This window comes from Perognathus longimembris, chromosome 4 (assembly GCF_023159225.1).
Source record: "Perognathus longimembris pacificus isolate PPM17 chromosome 4, ASM2315922v1, whole genome shotgun sequence".
Lineage (NCBI taxonomy): Eukaryota > Metazoa > Chordata > Mammalia > Rodentia > Heteromyidae > Perognathus > Perognathus longimembris.
The window spans coordinates 14,966,819-14,985,587 of NC_063164.1; the positions used below are offsets into that span (position 1 = coordinate 14,966,819).

The 18,769-nt window shown below is 45.8% G+C and overlaps 2 protein-coding genes across 2 annotated transcripts; one reads left to right on the forward strand and one right to left on the reverse strand.

Moving 5' to 3' along the window:
* Nucleotides 1-23: 23 nt before the first annotated feature.
* Glb1l (galactosidase beta 1 like) lies at nt 24-11,611 on the forward strand. The gene is made up of 17 exons (XM_048344711.1): nt 24-168; nt 1,653-1,785; nt 1,964-2,130; nt 2,401-2,551; nt 2,951-3,011; nt 7,850-7,944; nt 8,044-8,218; nt 8,309-8,367; nt 8,469-8,590; nt 9,109-9,149; nt 9,302-9,420; nt 9,672-9,746; nt 9,860-9,949; nt 10,086-10,199; nt 10,508-10,639; nt 10,852-11,067; nt 11,222-11,611. Exons 2-17 carry the CDS (start codon nt 1,711-1,713, stop codon nt 11,486-11,488), a joined length of 1,959 nt encoding a protein of 652 aa, XP_048200668.1. The 5' UTR covers nt 24-168; nt 1,653-1,710; the 3' UTR covers nt 11,489-11,611.
* Nucleotides 11,598-18,750, reverse strand: Ankzf1 (ankyrin repeat and zinc finger peptidyl tRNA hydrolase 1). Its single transcript, XM_048344710.1, is given in 14 exon segments — nt 11,598-11,930; nt 12,132-12,217; nt 12,342-12,509; nt 12,639-12,750; nt 12,899-13,358; nt 14,175-14,288; nt 14,457-14,685; nt 15,477-15,624; nt 15,715-15,785; nt 15,787-15,828; nt 16,224-16,417; nt 16,511-16,613; nt 17,147-17,259; nt 18,338-18,750. Coding segments are annotated over 14 exon segments (2,112 nt in total). The 5' UTR covers nt 18,486-18,750; the 3' UTR covers nt 11,598-11,806.
* Nucleotides 18,751-18,769: the final 19 nt, after the last annotated feature.

Genomic DNA, 18,769 nt, shown 5'->3' on the forward strand with positions numbered 1-18,769 from the left:
CGGAGGATGTGGGGGCTTCGAACTGTGAGGCTAGGGGCGGGCTAGGCCCGGGAGAGGGTTTTCCCCACTTGGCTCCAGTAGGGGTCAAGCCGCAGGCACTTGCGCCAAAGGGGAGCAGAGCCGGGCGCCGCCCGAGCCCCCCAGGACCTCCATTTCCCAATGACGGAGGTAGGAGGCCTCACACCTCCCGCGCGCTGGGGTCAGAAAGCCCGGGAGTGGTCGGTCGGGTGCTGGCGGCTTGGACCCCTGGATCTCAGATCCAGGCCCAGGCCGGTAGCCCACTTACCCTAGGGTCAGTGGTAAACTGCTCACTTGAGCCGGTTTTTAAGTCTGGTCCCATTAGCCTCCTACCCGTTTAAGCAACAGCAAGTTACCTAACTTCTTAGGTCCTCACTTTTCCTAGCTGTAAAACAGATATAATACCTAGGGGTTAAGTGCAGGAACTGTGTAGCCGAAGTGACTAGTTCCAATCCCAGCTAAACTAGTGTGGTCTTGGACAGGCTGCTTGGTATTTCAGTCCTTTAGTTTCCTCATCCGTAAAAATGAAAATAATTATTTCATAGAATTGTGTAAAAATTGAGATGTGAGGGTATCAATAAAAAGGAATAATAGTCATTATCCTGTTCCTTCCCTCCCAGGCTTGGGATTGGGGAGGCAGTAGGAATGGAAATTCACAGACACCCAAGCTTTGGTACCAAGCAGTAGTCCTTGACAGTTCTTGCTTAGTGGGGGATATGTTGTAAACACATACACTCACACACGCGCACACTTTTGTGTGTGCGTGTGTCCTGGGGCTTGAACTCAGGGTCCGGGTGCTCTATTACTCAAGCCACAACTCTACTTCTGCCTTTTTTGTTAATTAATTGGGGATAATTCTTGCAGTCATTTCTGCCTGGTCTGGCTTCAATAATCACAATCCTGAGTAACTAGGACTACAGACATAAGCCACTGGTACCTGGCTATATATAATTCTTTTACTTAATCAGAACTCTACAGGAAAAAGGTTTTTCTTGTAACCTGATTCCTTGACTTCTACACCCACCACAATGGAGACTTTCCTATGGTTTCCATCGGATCTGAACCTGTTCCAGTCCTTGGTTCTGACAATCATTTGCTTAGGTTTAATCCCTTACATACCAGGCCTTGTGCTAGATGCTGAGGTTTCAGTATGGTCAAACACTCAAGTACTCGGGGAACCTGATCTAGCAGAGCAATTTTCTTAATCTTAAATGTGCTTAGGATGGCCTAGGAATCTTGCTAAGATACAAATTCTGGTTCTGTAGGACTGAAATAGGACCTGAGAGTCTACATTTCTTTTTTTATTTTTAGGGAGTGGAGGTGGTACTGACGTTTGGACTCAGGACTTCCACTTGCTAGGCTCTACTATTTGAGTCCCCAGCTCTCTTCTCAGGCAGGGTCTAGCCTTTCCCCGGGGCGGGCATCAGAGAGAGATCTCCCAACTTTTGCCCCCACATAGCTGGGATGACATGCATGAACCACCACATCCCTGCATGAACTGCACTTTGAATAGCAAGTGTAGAGAAGCTTACAAATCAGTGGCGAGGAGGGTGGCTGCGGGACCAAGTTCAGCCTAACTGCCTAGAAACTTGAGGTGGTTACCGCCCCCCTTGCTTGCTGAGGTTCCCTCCCAGGAATCCGACACGTGACGGTCGGACAGACGGCTCAGACTACAGGAGCCCGGGAAGCGCCATGGCTCGGAAGAAGCGGCCCTGCCTTTCTCCCTCCCTGCTGCTGCCCCTTCTGACACTACTGCTGCTGTCCCTGGTAAGATGAAAGAGGGTCGACCCAGCGAGCCGGGTGCAGGGAGCTCAGCACAGATCAGGAGGAAGAGAGGGCGCTATCCAGCAAATAGTCCTCAAAGCCAATTCCACCTCCTCCGCTCTGGTGAGACACTGGCCCTTACTCCAGACTTCTGCTGAGCACCAGCATTCTCTCCCTGCAGGTAGACTCTCGGTCATTCGTAGTAGATCGGCAAAACAACCAATTCCTCCTGGACGGGTTCCCGTTCCGCTACGTGTCTGGCAGTATACACTACTTCCGGATACCCCGGGTGCTTTGGGCAGACCGACTTTTCAAGATGCGACTGTGCGGCCTCAATGCCATACAGTTGTAAGAAGTGCTCACGAGAGCAATGGGGAAGGCGGGCGGGGGGGGGGGGGAGGGGGCGGCTAGGAAAGGAGGCCGGAAAGGAAGATTGCCCAAGTCTGAAAAGGCTTGGCGGGGGGGGGGGGGGGGGGGGGGGGGGGGGAGGGAGGGCAAAGGAAAAGGGAGGCTCAGAACCTCCTTCCAGCTGTTTCCTGGTGATTCCCTTCCATACGTGAGCCCCCAAGCTCTCTGGCATCTCCCCATCTGTGGCCTGTTAACCCCTTCCTTTCTCAGTTATGTGCCCTGGAACTACCATGAGCCAGAGCCTGGGGTGTATAACTTTAATGGGAGTCGTGACCTCATTGCCTTTCTCAATGAGGCAGCTAAAGCCAACCTGTTGGTCATACTGAGACCAGGCCCTTACATCTGTGCAGAGTGGGAAATGGTGAGTGCCTTGGAGAAGGGACAGAAGCATGTGGGGTTTCTAAGTAATTCCTAGTTGCCTACACTTTAGAGCCATGTCTAGCACTATCTTCAACTCCTTCCCCCCCCCCCCTTTTTTTTTTTGCCAGTCCTGGGCATTGGACTCAGGGCCTGAGCACTGTCCTTGGCTTCTTTTTGCTCAAGGCTAGCACTCTGCCACTTGAGCCACAGCGCCACTTCTGGCCATTTTCTATATATGTGGTGCTGGGAAATCAAACCCAGGGTTTTATGTATACCAGGCAAGCACTCTTGCCACTAGGCCATATTCCCAGCCCCTCAACTTCCCTTTTTAACTCCTTCAGTGTACTCCCAAACAAATAATACCTACATTCTTCATTGTTGTCTTTATGCTTTTCTCAAGGGGGGTCTCCCATCCTGGTTGCTACGAAAACCTAAAATTCATCTGAGAACTTCAGATCCAGGTGAGTTGAGACAATAGATTTAACAGAGTATAAAACAAATAATGAAAAGATAGGTCTCGCTGGAAATGTGGCTTAGCAGTACAGTGCTTACCCTGCATACATGAAGCCCTGGGTTCGATTCCTCAGCACCACATAAACATAAAAGTGCAGAAGTGGCGCTGTGGCTCAAGTGGCAGAGTGCTAGCCTTGAGCAAAAAGAAACCAGGGACAGTGCTCAGGCCCTGAGTCCAAGCCCTGGGACTGGCAAAAAATAAAATTAAAAAAATACACAGACACACACACACACACACACACATACAAGGCAAGGGAAAAAGGGGGCTCAGAACCTCCTTCCAATTGTTTCCTGGTGATTCCCTTCAATACTTGACGTGTGTGTGTGTGTGTGTGTCTGTCTGTCTGTGTGTCTGTGTGTCTGTGTGTCTCAGCTGGGGGCCACTGGCTCATGCCTATAATCCTAGCTACTCAGGAGGTTGATAGCTGAGGATTGCAGTTCAAAGCCAGCCTGGGCAGGAAAGCATGTGAGACTCTTTTCTCCAGTTAACCACCAGAAAACCAGAAGTGGAGTTGTGGCTCAAAGTAGTAGACCACTAGCCTTGAGCGTAAAAGCTCAGGGACAGTACCCAGGCCCCGAGTTAAAGCCCCACAACCGACAAAAGGAAAAAAAAAAAAGAAAAAAATGACCAATGTGAAGGGGACAGTACTAACCAAAATAACTACAACATAGACAGCTCATGCACAGAAGTGTCCCCACGAGCTAGCTTGATGATAGGGGGCATGTCAGAAGAAGTGGTCAACTTGGTTACAACTACAAAACTTCAGAGAGAATCTTTGACAGGTTTTCCCTAGCTGGATTGACATTCCACGGAGCCAGAAACCTATAACCAGCTGAATGTACTTCTATAACCAGTGGATAATGTAGAGAGTTACAGATGGCTACATAGTGGTCCTAGGATATCACAGCTATGACACTTGCAGTGGTTGCCAGTACAAGGAAGAAGCACATTTGGGTGGCACAGTGCAGCAGAGATATAGTTCCATCCTGAGTCCAAATGCTAAATAGAATCCTTGGAAGAATGACTGATACATAACAGATTTTCAGGAAAGAAAAGTTTGCCAGGCTTCTTCAGTACAGGGTCAAATCTAGTTATTATGATTATGAAGCTGTTTCCAATTAGGATAATTATGTAAATGATGGAGAACAACCCAGATAGAAATCCTTGGGGATTTGGAAAATCAGAGAGTCCCAGCAAGACAAATTGCTTCACCATGGAAACACAGTCTTCATCATTCATGCTACTCTCAAATATATTTGTGATGTGCTACACAGGTTTCATCCTCTTATTTTTCATTTCCCCTTCCCTTTCCAAGTAGTCTCTTAGCTTGATTCATGTTCTCTGTTTAACTGTCCTAAGTAATTAGTAATGTGACCTTTAATACTATTTTAGTCTGGATGTGAAGAATGGATCAAAGGGAGCAAGGGTGAAGAAATGAATCAATATTATTACTGTAGTTGAGATCAGAGATGACAGTGCCTGGACCAAGATGGTGGTTGTAGAAATGGAAAGAGAGCAGAATTAAGATAAAGGTTTGGAGATGAAGATCACCAGGACTTGTTGATACATTCTGACTGAAAAGGGACAGATAGGGCTGGCATGAGTAAGAAAAGAATCAAGTTTCTGGCCAGTCAAGATGGTGGTGCCGTTTACTGACCCTGTTAAAGGAGACTATGGGTGCAGATAAACAATTTAGCTTTATGCCACTTACTGTGAGCTGACTATGAAATACACTTAAAATTATGGGATATTAATGGAATTCTAACATGGAGTCTCTTTTGCTAAGAAACTCCAGCAGTTTGGTGGTCTACCTTGTGAAATCCGTACTGGCATCCTCCTCCTGATCACTCTGTCCTTTAAAATGCACTTTTCTCATGTCATGATGCCTCACTTTCTTGGTCCCTAGCCCTTCAATCTTTCTGACTACTGACCTCAATCTCCTAAGGGATCTTTCCATTTTCCTTTCCTCTAAATGCTAGAGTATATCAGCACTCAGTCCTTAGATGCTTCTCTTTTCTGTCCTCATTCCCTAAGTGATCATATCCATTTACATGAAAGAATTAAAAATCCATCTAATAGCTAATGATCTTGTAATCCATATTTCTGTAGCAAGGATCTTTCTCATGATTTACACATATATGGCCAACTATTCTGTTATTTTTCCATTTAGACAAATAAAAGGTATAATCATACTAAGTTTCTACTATTAACTCCAAATTCTGCTATTCGTACAATCTCATCTCAGTTTATGACAACTCTGTTTTCTGATTGAGCTGCTAAAACACTATGGTATAATTCTTCATGCATGTCTTCCTTACATCCTGTTTTCAGACCATCAGAAAATTCTGTCAGCTTTACCCCCAGCAACAGTGAGTTAACCACTTTTGTTGTTGTTTAGTGCCGGTACTGGGGTTTGAATTCTGAGCCTAAGCATTCTCTCTGGTCTTTTGTTTTTTGTTCTTCTCAAGGCTGGCACTCTATCACTTAAGACACACCTCCATTTCTGGCTTTTTGCTGGTTAATTGGAGATAAGTCTTATATTTTGATCTGCCCAGGCTGGCTCCAAATTTCCATTCTCAGATCTCAGCCTCCTGAATAGTTAGATTATAAGTATGAGCTACTGGTGCCTAAATTTAAGTTCCCTCACTTCACCCTTTTATTCTTCCTTCCTTGCCTTATTTTCCTCGGCACTATTTTGTTTGTCCTTCCACCTTTACTTCCTTCCTTTTCCTTTCTTTCTCTTTTGACAGGCTCTCACTATGTAGCTTAGTTTGGCCCTGATCTGTAAATCTTCCTTGTCTTAGTTTCCTCTGTGCTGCTATTACAGGCATGTACTTCTGTGCCTGGCTATCTATTATCCAACATGGACTGAGGATTGAGCCTGAGGCTCCAAGCTCACTAGGTATTTAAATCATGTTCTAGCCCCTGAGTTGTTTAATTTATTGTCTACCTCCACATCTAGAAATTCCACTAGGGTAGAGGGCTTTTTTTTTTCTTTTTCTATTTTGCCTCTGTATGTCCCTGATGCCTAGAACATCGCTTGGCTACAAGGTTAGTATCCATAAATATTGGCTAAATGAATGAATGAATGTGCTCCATCACATGCTTACAACACAAGCAATACAACATATTACATAATAAATATGACACATTACATACACCATAATAAAACAAAGTCAAAAAGAATGAAATGGTCTAAGAATTGAAAAATGTCCTCTAAAACATCTCATTGAATCCACCCTTAAAAGCACTGATAGGCGGGCTGGGGATATGGCCCAGTGGCAAGAGAGCTTGTCTCGTATACATGAGGCCCTGGGTTCGATTCCCCAGCACCACATATACAGAAAACGGCCACAAGTGGCGCTGTGGCTCAAGTGGCAGAGTGCTAGCCTTGAGCTAAAGGAAGCCAGGGACAGTGCTCAGGCCCTGAGTCCAAGGCCCAGGACTGGCCAAAAAAAAAAAAAAAAAAAAAAAAAAAAAAAGCACTGATAGGCAAAGGAAAGAAAATATATGAATATTTTCAAGATGAATCACAAAAGTGGCAAGTAGGAGATAGAATTGAACACATGATACCTGCTATAACAATCTTTTAATTGCTGACTTAAATTTCCAGGACTTTACATAATAATGGCCCTATATCATGTTTCTAACCTTTTCTACATGCATTTTTAAAAATTAAATTGCGGGCTGGGAATATGGCCTAGTGGCAAGAGTGCTTGTCTCAAATACATGAAGCCCTGGGTTCGATTCCTCAGCACCACATATATAGAAAACGGCCAGAAGTGGTGCTGTGGCTCAAGTGGCAGAGTGCTAGCCTTGAGCAAAAAGAAGCCAGGGACAGTGCTCAGGCCCTGAGTCCAAGCCCCAGGACTGGCAAAAAATAAATAAATTAATTAATTAATTAAAAAAAAAGAAGCCAGCGACAGTGCTCAGGCCCTGAGTTCATGGCCCAGGACTGGCAAAAAAAAAAAAAAATGTATTAACAAGGTGATGTACAGAGGGGGTACAGTTACATAATAAGGTAGTACATTTCTTTTCATATTTATTACATCCTCTTTCCCTTCCCTAGTTCAGGTAAGCATATATAGAATATCCAGTGTACCAAAATCATATACAGTAACCACATGGGGTATTCCAAAGGAAGTTCTCCTAGTACATTAAACATAACGACAACAGTAAAATCCTCCTGTTTCCTTCTCTTGGAGTTCATTTTGCTTAGCCTCATCTTATATAATCATATGTACATAGCTTTTGAGCTATTGTGAGCCTCTGCTAGGTCTATCCTAGACCTTTTTATGTTTGTTTAGTAATTGTTTGGTTTTAGATACATAATGTAAAGTTGATGACCCAAACATGTGGAAATATCATTTGAAAAGAAGTTTGTTATTTTATAGACCTGATCGCTACTGTTCTCTCCCCTCCCCGCCCCCGTCCCCAACAATCAAATATCAAGGAGATCATGCACCTTTGTTCTCTGTGTTCTAGGCCTGTCTCGCTCAACATTATTTGTTCAAGATCTGACCATTTCTCTGCAGATACCACTATTTTATCATTTCTAATCGCTATCTACATGCATTTTTAAGTTCTGATTCCACTGGCACATAAATTTCCAAATGTTTAGGGTTTTGAGTTTCTTCTAAGAGTCACTTTCACAGATTTAGTTATAGAGAAGGGATAGAAGCTGTAGCCAAGAGTAAGGGCAGCACTGAATAGCAAGGATGCTGGGGGCAAGGTTGCAGAGGTGGCCATGGCCCCTAATGAGCAGACCTCTGTGCCTTCTTTTAGACTTCCTTTCTGCAGTGGACTCCTGGTTCAAGGTCCTGCTACCCAAGATATATCCATTCCTCTACCACAATGGGGGCAACATCATTAGCATTCAGGTACAGGTGGGAAACTGACTGGGCAAGGGGAAAGATGTACAAGGGGTCCTTAACCATTTCTACCTCATACCTGGGCTCCTCTTTCCTTTTCCTTGAAAGGTGGAGAATGAGTATGGTAGCTACAGGGCCTGCGATTACAACTACATGAGACACTTGGCTGGACTTTTCCGTTCACTACTGGGAGACAAGATTTTGCTCTTCACCACAGATGGGCCTGAAGGACTCAAATGTGGTTCCCTCGAGGGACTCTATACTACTGTAGATTTTGGACCAGGTCTTCTAAACAAGGGTTAGGAGAGGAGTCTGGGGAAGAAAACACCTATTCGGTGATATTTATCTTTTTACCTTTACCTTTTTTCGGCAGCTGACAACATGACCAGAATCTTTACCCGGCTTCGGAAGTATGAACCCCATGGGCCATTGGTAAGGGATCAGATGGGAGGAGAATCAAAGGAAGAGTCTGGTGGGAATTTGTCCAGCCTGATGTCCACCTCACTCATGGCTCCTTTCTCTTCACGTTCTAGGTGAACTCTGAGTACTACACAGGTTGGCTGGACTACTGGGGCCAGAACCACTCCACACGGTCAATTTCATCTGTAACTAAAGGACTAGAAAACATGCTCAAGTTGGGAGCCAGTGTGAACATGTAACTGGAGACACAATATGAATCTATTACAGGGAGCTGGGTATAAAAGTTAAGATTCGAGCCAGGCGCTGGTGGCTCATGCCTGTAATCCTAGCTACTCAGGAGGCTGAGATCAGAGAATAGCGGTTCACAGTCAGCCTGGGCAGGAAAGTCCATGAGACTCTTTTATCTTAGCTCAAAGTAGTAGAGTGCTTAGCCTTGAGCAAAAGAGCTCAGGGACAGCACCAAGGCCCTGAACTCAAGTCCCACAAGCGACAAAAACAAGAAAAGAAGATTCAGAGTACTTAGTGGTAGAGTGCTTGCCTAGCATGCATGAAGCCCTGGATTCGGTTCCTTAGTACCACATAAACAGAAAAAGTCAGAAGTGGCAGTGTGGCTCAAGTGGTAGAGTGCTAGCCTTGAGCAAAAAGAAGCCAGGGACAGTGCTCAGGCTCTGAGTTCAAACCCCAGGACTAGCCAAAAAAAAAAAATTTCAAAAGTCAGCTTTTCTCTTTCCTTCTCACCTTCTCCCATTTCAGGTACATGTTTCATGGAGGTACCAACTTTGGATATTGGAATGGTAAGTACAAGTGGTCCCTGGGGCAGAAGTGGGGAGGTGACAAGGAAATAGTACCTATTAGAAGCTGGGCACAGCCCCCACTGAGGGGAAAATTCCTTGCATAAGGTTGTTTACCAAGTGAGATGAGTTAATTAAAATTGGTTCAACCCCAGGTGCTGATGACAAGGGACGCTTCCTTCCCATTACTACCAGCTATGACTACGATGCACCCATATCTGAAGCAGGAGACCCCACATCTAAATTTTTCGCTATTCGAAATGTCATCAGCAAGGTGCCCTTTTATTTATTTGGAAGAAAGTAGTGCCCACATTGTAAAAGGATCCTATAAACTGGTGGTGGTGGTTGTCTGGGCCACAGAGCCCTCCGTGGACCACTCTCAAGGGGAATGCCTGCAAAAACTACAGGGTTTTCATGACCCCCTGAAGCCCTTCTCTGGGTCCCAGGTTCAGAACCTTCTAGGGCCTTGGAATATAGGGGTTATCTCTGGTTTCACTACTGGCTCCTGAGAGAATTTGGGCTCAGTTCCAGGAAGTTCCCTTGGGACCTTTACCTCCTCCTGGCCCCAAGATGATGCTTAGACCTTTGACTCTGCACTTGGTAAGTACCTCCCCATTTTTAGCTTCTCTTTATTTCCTAAATTGCCGATCCTGTCTTGCCCTCTTACCTAGAAGATTCCCTTAGATCCTGATTATTGTCCCTTATTCTAATAGGATGGGAATTTGCTGGCTTTCCTAGACTTTCTCTGCCCCAAGGGACCCATCAACTCATTATTCCCACAGACATTTGAGGCTCTCAAGCAGGTAAGGGATAAACTCAGGTAGAATGGCAGATGTCCCCTCAACAGCTTTAGTCCAACGTGTCATCTAGCTATTAATCTTACCCACATGTCCCTCCTTACCCTCAGTCCATCTTAGTCATTCTTCCATATACATCCAGGACCATGGCTTTGTGTTGTATCGGACCTATCTGCCTCACACGATTTCTGAACCAACACCATTCTGGGTGCCAAATAATGGAGTCCATGATCGTGCCTATGTGATCTTGGATGGGGTAAGATCATAAGTCCAGGCTACCCTGCGAACCTGGACTTCCTCTTTTCCCCAGCACCAGTGGCCTTTAGTTCTCCATCTCCATCCTTTCCTACCTGCCTACTCATATCTGTAGAATGTCTTGGGTGATTAGCTGGAATGAAGGAAGGGTTTGATTAGGGATAGAGTTCTAGAATGGATGGTGAATGACTGACAGATGACTACATCCCTGCCTTCCAAGTTACATGTTCTAATGTGGCTTCTTCTGCAGTGACCAAGAGCTAGAGATGCCAAATCTTTTGTTTCATAGGATCTATCTCTTAATCCCAGGTGTTCCAGGGTGTTCTGGAACGAAATATAAAACGTCACCTAGTTTTGACTGCAAAAGAAGGTGTTAAACTGGATATCTTGCTGGAGAACATGGGAAGGCTGAGTTTTGGGTCTAACCATAGCGACTTTAAGGTGAGACGGCTTTTCATAGTTCTTCCCCCTGTACTCTTATTGACCAACTCCCTTGGAAAGACGGGGGCTTAATGGAAGATAAACTAGAGTCATGTCCATAGGAGTTGGATAGTGTAGTGGCTGTGGGGGCTTAGACATGGCCAGTTACATTCCAGAACTTTATTAGAGATGGTAAACTTAGTGAATGATAACTTTTTATTTGATCCCTGCAGGGCCTATTAGAGCCACCAATTCTGGGGCAAACAATCCTTACTGATTGGATGATGTACCCTCTGAAAATTGATAAGCTTGTAAAGTGGTGGTTTCCCCTCAACTTGCTGAAAAGAAGACAGTCGGAAGCTCCCTCTGGCCCTACCTTCTATTCTACAACATTCCCAATTTTAGGCTCATCTGGGGACACATTTTTATATTTACCTGGATGGACCAAGGTATTGCTAATGGTGGTAGTTGGTGTGTGTGTGTGGGGGGGGTAATCACTATAGGAAGAATAGAAATTATTCCTGTGATTCACACCCTCAAGAGGGATGATTCTACCCCCTGGGAAGCTGATTCTTTCTTTTTCCCACCTCCTCCCCCTCCTAGGGCCAAGTCTGGATCAATGGGTTTAACCTGGGCCGGTATTGGACAAAGCGGGGCCCACAACAAACACTGTACGTGCCAAGACTTCTCCTGTTGCCTAGGGGAGCTATCAACAAAATCACAGTGCTGGAGCTAGAAAATGTGCCATCCAAGCCTCAAGTCCAATTTTTGGATAGTCCTATCCTCAACAGCACCTCATATAGGTCATACATCTATTCCTTCTCAGACCCACAAAGTGCGTATGAACCAATTAAATTAAGTGGGCACTGAAGAAAGGTAACCCTTAAACCTAGGACATGGAGTGGACAAGATTCGTTGGTGTTCGTCATGGCAATCACAAGTAACCAAAGGTGAGAATGACTCTGAATATGAGTACAAGTTCAGTTTCCTTGCCAAACTTTATTGTGATTAAAGTTCCACAGTACCAGCTCCGCACACTTCCATGGCCATGTCTTTGCCCTAGTTCCTGAGTGTCTCTCATCCTAGTCTTCAAAAATATTCTCTGGCTCCATAGGGAAAAAAACCTAGGGCTTGTGTGAGCATGCCAATTTGGGGTCTACAGTTGACTCCATGTGGAACTGTAAGAGTTCAGGAAGAAGGCTTCCCTGCCCGATTTCGATGATCCCGGAGGCAGCGTGTAGAGCAAAAAGAGAAGTCGAGGTAGTGAAAAGGAACAAGTCCTTGGAGTGATGCCCCACAACTCCAGCAGCGTCTGAACAAGAGGAAGAAAGTTGACTGGACAGGTACCCCAGAAACTTTCCAATGTAAGCTCTCCCCAGCCCATAAAGGTTCCATAGTAGCTTAAATCCCTTTAATAACCTTTTTAAGTACCATGTAGGCACTCATTCCACTTGCCCAAAATGGTCCTTACAACATTGTCATCCACCCTTTCATTCATCTGCTGACCCCATACCCAGCACTGATGACCGCAGAGTCAGGGATCGGAGGGCTAGGGGCTCCCAACTGGGCAGCAAGTCGACGTTCTGCAGCCAGAGCTCTCTAGGAAACAGAAGTTGTATGAAGGATCGGGCCCAGTCCCCAGTGTGCTTAAGAAGCTGCAGCTACATTCTTGGGAAGGGATGAACGCTCCAAAGAAGCCACACTGTAGAGCCTGGAGCCTCACCTTCTCTCGGTCACTGAGGCTAGCGAATCGCCGCTGCTCTTCTCGTTCCCGCTCCTCCTGCTCTTGCTGCTTTCGTTGCTGCTCCTCTCGCTGTCGCCGGGCTGCCTTCTGCTTTCTTTTCCGTGTAGCCTGCTGTGCCTCCATTTCTGAGGTCAGAGGCCCTGGCACCTAGAAGATTTGCAAAAAAATATAAAGATTCACATAAGCTATCTTTTGCAAAACTGCAGGGAAACAGAAAGGACCTGCTGACTTCCCATTCCAGTTTTTTTTTTTTTTCTTTTTCCTTTTCCAACTTACCTGAGCCTTGTTGTAGTCATAGGCATCTGGATTCTTCTCCATGAACCTTCGGAATTCATTACGTGTTGATCTGTCAGCTGCCACAGTATAAGGTGGCTGAGCCTGGGAGTCTCTAAGTGCAAAAACCCCCAATTGAGTTCAGCTTTCTCCCTGTCTTTCCCAACATCACCCAAACAAACCAAGGAAACACAGGCAATGCCAAAATGAGTCACCACATGGCTATATTCTCATACCCAAACTGACTCTGGATAGAGACCTACCTCACAGTGGGGTCAGCACCTGCCTCCAACAGCAGACGAACTACTGAGCCTCTTCCAGCTGCCGATGCTGCATGAAGGAGAGTAAAGCCACCGGCGCCCAAGGGAGCATTAAGCAGAGACGTGACTCTTGTGTCTTCAGGCCCAGCAGCTAACTGAACTTTCAGCACTCCGATGTCTCCAGCTCGACAAGCAGCTAGAAGCACATCCCAGAGCTCAGGCTGACCAGGGGCTTTGGCTTCATCAACCAAGGGGGTTGCAACCACTTGGACTGACTGCGAGGAAGGTTCATCTTCTGGAGGTTGCTGAAGTGCCCCAGCTTCCTGGTTTTGACTTCTCTTCTTAGTCCTTTTTCTCCTCCGCTTAGGCAATACTTCATACTCACGAAGACTCAAGGTCTCTAGTGTCAATTCCACTAACTCCAGCTCCACCGGGGAGCCATCTTCTTCCTCTGATGCTGAATCTGGGGGGGCAGGGGGGAATGACTTATTAGGACCCATTTAAGTAATATGCAGAAGATGGAAAGATGCGGGCTTCCCCAGAAGCATTCCTGTATATAAAGAGATAATCCAGATCATCTTGAAATGCAATTGTTTTTATTTTATCCTTGGACTCTTCCCTGCTAGCAGCCTTAGGATGGAACAGAGTAATGGAAAGCAACCTTTAGCTCCAAACCACAGCATCAAATCAGACACATACAATGTGAGAATGATGCGATATATTCAAACATCAACTCCAGTGATATGACTTTCCTACGTGCTACAGATACATCCATGGACAAAAGAAATAGATCTGGAAATGTCACTAAAGATTTCTCAGTTGTTGGGTGTGGTGGCACGAATCCCCATACTTTGGAGTTGGAGATGAGTGGGGGAGACTGAGGCCAGCCTAGATTATACAGTAAGACCCCACCTCAAACAGACACACCGGGTGCCAGTGGCTCACGCCTGTAATCCTAGCTACTGAGGAGGCTGAGATCTGGGGATGGTTCATAGCCCAAGCAGGAAAGTGAGACTCTTACCTCCAATTAACCACCAGAAAACGAAGTGGTACTATGGCTCAAGTGGAAGAGCACTAGCCTTGAGCTGAAGAGCTCAGGGACAGTGCCTGCCCAGGCCGAGAGTTCAAGCCCCACAACAGACAAAAAAATCCCACAAAAACAAAAACAAAACCCCACTAGTCACTGTATTTTCAGGATAGACACCCATATGGATTTGACAATTGCCAGCTGGTGCTCAAGCCCTATTGGGTGATCCTTCATTTTGCCTAAGTTCCTTACTTTCATCATTGGGGACACTGTTTCTTTCATCCTTGGTAGCTTTCTGCTTCTCTTTCACAGTCTTCCAGTATGTCTGAGGTGAATACAATCTGGCCGTCTCTCGAGGGTCTTCTCCTGCCATAAAACAAAAGATCTTTCTCCAGCTTAGCTGAGGAGAATTTAAAGCAGGTTTTTCTCAATGAAAATGTAACCAGGCTGCCATCCTAAGGTTAGAAGACCCTCTGGTTACACACTTGAGAATTGGAAGGCCTAGAAGTCCAGGGATCTGGATCAGAGGCTCACCATAGACCTGCAGGGTGGTCAACTTGTTGAGCACACGCTGGAGCTCTCGGAAGGTGGGTCTGCGAGTAGTGAGAGGGATATCCCAAAGTCGGGGATCCTCCCTTTGCAGGGGTGCTCCATGGCCTCCAAAGAACAAGGACCGGCCAGAGCGGGGAGCCCGAAGCAAAATCGTTCCAGCCTCCCCCAGGGCCTTAGCCCAGTTAGGCTCTGCCAACAGGTCACGAACATCCTAGGAAAGAAGGTCACTCCACTTGAATCATCTTCACTTACTATTTAAAAATATATAAGGGGCTGGGAATATGGCTTAGTGGTAGAATGCTCGCCTTGCATGCATGAAGCCCTGGGAGTTCGATTCCTCAGCACCACATAAACAGAAAAAGCTGGAAGTGGCACCGTGGCTCAAATGGTAGAGTTCTAGCCTTGAGCAAAAAAGCCAGGGACAGTGCTCAGGCCTTCCCAGGACTGGCCAAAATAAATAAATAAATATATATATGTATATATATAGTGTATATATATATATACACACACAAGCCAGTAACTGTGTGACAGTAGCACTGGTGACTCATGTCTGCAATCATAGCTATTCAGAAGGCTGAGATTTGAGGATTGCTTATTCAAAGCTAGGGCTTTTAGCAAACAAATCTGAAAGGCCTGTGTCTCCAATTAACCAGTAAAAAAGCTCAAAGGGGAGGTGGGGCTCAAGTAGTAGAGGGCCAACCTATAGTGAAGAAGCTATGGGAGGGCATGAAAGACTAACTCAAGCTCCAGTACTGGCACAAAATAAAATAGAAATATCCCAATAAATGTGCCAAGAGTGGGAAAAAGGATGACAAAGATTGGATGACAAAGGAGAAAGATTGAGATCTCCAATCTACTTATGCTACCCATGTTAATTTCGTTACTACTGTGTCTAATGAACATGGGGAAGATAAAGGAGTCCAAACCACCCTATTGTAACAATGCGTTGAGAGGCAAAGAAGTTCTTAGAGCAAGTAAGATGTGGGAGGCAGTATAACTTACCTTACATAGTGTGGCTTCATTGTAACGCCTCAGGCTGGCTCCAGCAGAGCGTGATGCCCTGCCTCGAGCATCCTGGAGCCCCTGGGCTGTGCCGCGCTTGGCCCGCACAGTATAGCGGTGAAAGGTTTTGTGTGTCACCACTTCTCTTCTGTAGACAGCAAAGACTCAGTACTGGACACAAGGTGCTCCCAGGCTAATGGAATCTATTCCATCCTTATCCCACACAGCGCCCTCTCACCCTTGAAAAACAGCACCAGCAAAGTGTCCAGCTGCAGCCATGAGCACCACGCAACGTTTGGGACCTCCATTTTTGCAGGTTCTGTAGTAGCAGTTCTGCTTCCTCTGGGGAAACCTACATGACAGAGATGTAGCAGGAACATTCTAGCTGATGCATCTGACAGAAGCAAGAAACCAAGCACCAATGTTGTATTTCACATACATTTTCTTACTTATTACAACCACCTTAAGCCTTGTTTCCATTTTACAAAGAAGGAAATTTGAAGCTTGAAGAGACAGTTGTAGAAGATCAAATGGTAGAACCACTTCAAACCAAGACTGGTTTGTCCCCCCAAACTTGATCCCATCAAACCTTTCAAGATTTAAGCTAGTTTCTGGCCAAGATTGTCTGTCAGGTGTGATAACCACACTGAGAAGGAAGAAGTGAGACATGGGGACTGGCTAAAGAGTAATCTTAGGCTGAGTATACAAAAAAGTAGGACTGATCAAATAGCCTGTGCAGTCACTTGCCTGATGAGGGCCTAGAACACATCGATAGGCATAAAGAAACTGGCCCTGGGCATTTTGGAAGAGAACTCTACTGGGGTAGAAGCCCCTGGGTTGATTGGGCTTTTCGAGTTCAGTTTTCTCCTCGCCCAGTGTCTGCAAGTCCTCTTCACTGGCTGAGTCTGAGTCTTCTGATCCTGAGATGCTAGAAAGATCTCCTGAAGACAGACAACATGGGACATACAAGTTTAGTACCTTTCTCCACACCCCTTAAGGTCTGCTCCCATACAGGCTCTCCCAACAGGCATCACCTGTGGAGCTCTGCTTTTCAAAGTCCAAAGCAGACAGGAGAGACTTGTTCTTCAGACGCTGTTTTAAGTTAAAACGATGCCAGTCAAGCTTATAATGTTCTCTCTGGTACAAAAACAAAACAAAACAAAACAAAACAAAGGTAGAAGGCAGAAATATGTCCCAGCCTGGCCCTGAATACTAGCCAAGACAAGTCACAGAACCTCAGGAAGTATGACTAAATAGTATCCGTTGAATTAGTCAAATATGTCCTTTATGAATTTAAGGCAAATCACAATTCTACCTCTTCCTACACACCATTATACTTTTTTTTGGGGGGGGGGGAAGGAAGGGCAAGTAGTCCTGAGGCTTGAACTCAGAGCATGGGCACTGTCCCTCAGCTTCTTTGGCTTAAGGCTAGCACTCTACCACTTGAGCCACAGCACCACATCTGGCTTTTGCTTAGTAGTTTGTTGGAGATAAGAGTCTCAACAGACTTTCTTGCCTGGCTGGCTTAGATCTGCAATCCTAAAGTCTCAGCCTTTGAGTAATCTAAGATTATAAGAACGAGCCACCACCACTTGGCATCATTATACTTTTGCTTCTAATATCTAGCCTTACATCCTTGCTTTTTTTAAGTTTTAAATTTTATTTTTTACCTGTTCCTGGTAGTTCTGGAAGGTCTGGTCACAGGCTGAACAAGAAAATTTCTCTGAAATATCCAGAGGACCCTGAAGTACTTTTCTTTCTGTGCTTGCTCTCTCCCCTGAACCTAAATAAGAGAAGAGTAATTGGAGGTGGAAAAGGAGCTCAAATCCACAATGCCTATGGCTATATTTAGTATCTACAAAGAAGTGAAGGATAAGAATGACTGAGAATGACCTTGCCTTCAAGGCGTTTACACTTCATCCTTAAATAACTGCAATCACTTAACAAATGTTTCTGAAAAAATGCATGTAAAATGAACACAAGCCAATTGTATATTTAAACTAGCCAAATGGATTGTCTTAGAAGAATCTTCCTTGAGCAAAAGGAAGCCAGAGACAGTGCTCAAGCCCTGAGTACAAGCCCCAGGACTGGCAAAATAAATAAATAATAAAGCTTACAGTTCCAATCACAGTGAGCAGTTAATCTAAACTGAAAGCCAAGTGGGCTGGGGATATGGCCTAGTGGCAAGAGTGCTTGTCTGGTATACATGAGGCCCTGTTCAATTCCCCAGCACCACATATATAGAAAATGGCCAGAAGTGGCGCTGTGGCTCAAGTGGCAGAGTGCTAGCCTTGAGCAAAAAGAAGCCAGGGACAGTGCTCAGGCCCTGAGTCCAAGCCCCAGGACTGGCCAAAAATAAATAAATAAATAAACTGAAAGCCAAGAACGGTCAAAGGCAAAGTTATTAAAAAAAAAAAAAAAGAAAATATCAAGCACAGATTATTCTATACCAGGCCAAAAAAAAAAAAAAAAAAAGGAATGATTTGAGGAAGTAGCACAAGTGGTAGCACGCTAGCCTTGACCAAAAAGGAGCTCAGGGACAGTGCCAAAGCCGAGTTCGAGCCCTAGGACCGGCAAAAAATAATAATTAAAAACAAAAAAAGGTGAAGGAATGATTTGACTGAAGTCCGGTTACATTTTGAATATATCTAATTACTCGAGTATTTTTGAAGGCGGTGGTGGTCATGTGACCGGATACAGACAATACGCCAAAAGAGTCGTTTGGAGGCAGCACGTGTGTACGTCTGAATTTAGGACAAATCGCATTCAACAGAAACCACTCCTAAGCAAAGGAAGTCAGTAAAAGTTCCCACGAGCTTCGCGACCTTCCTCTTGAGTCCACCCCCAAACCTCCCGCATACCTGGAGAGCCAGTGCACGGAGCCCGATCTCGGGGCTCCCCCGGAACCTGGCTCACTAGGCTGAGGCCCCGAAGGACGGGCGCATCCACGCTGAGATCAAACAGGGAGACGCACGTAGGAGCCGGAGCCGGAGCTGAAGGGGGTGACATGGCTGGACGGAAGTGATTTAAAAAGCAGCTCTGGGAGCAGAAAGAGGGGAAGACACGGGAGATCCTACTGCCATGTCTGTCTGCCTGCCTCGGTGGCTCTCCGGCCGCCAGGCCGCGGGGCCTTCAACCGCATAACCCCGCCCGTGCACCCAGAAGCCGAACCCAACGTGCCGGGAGTCAAGCGGCCTCCACGCCCACAGTTCCACAGCCGAATTCCCGCAACACAACAATCTCGTCACTACGGAGGCACAAAGAGGACAAACCGCGGCGCCCGCGCCTCGGCC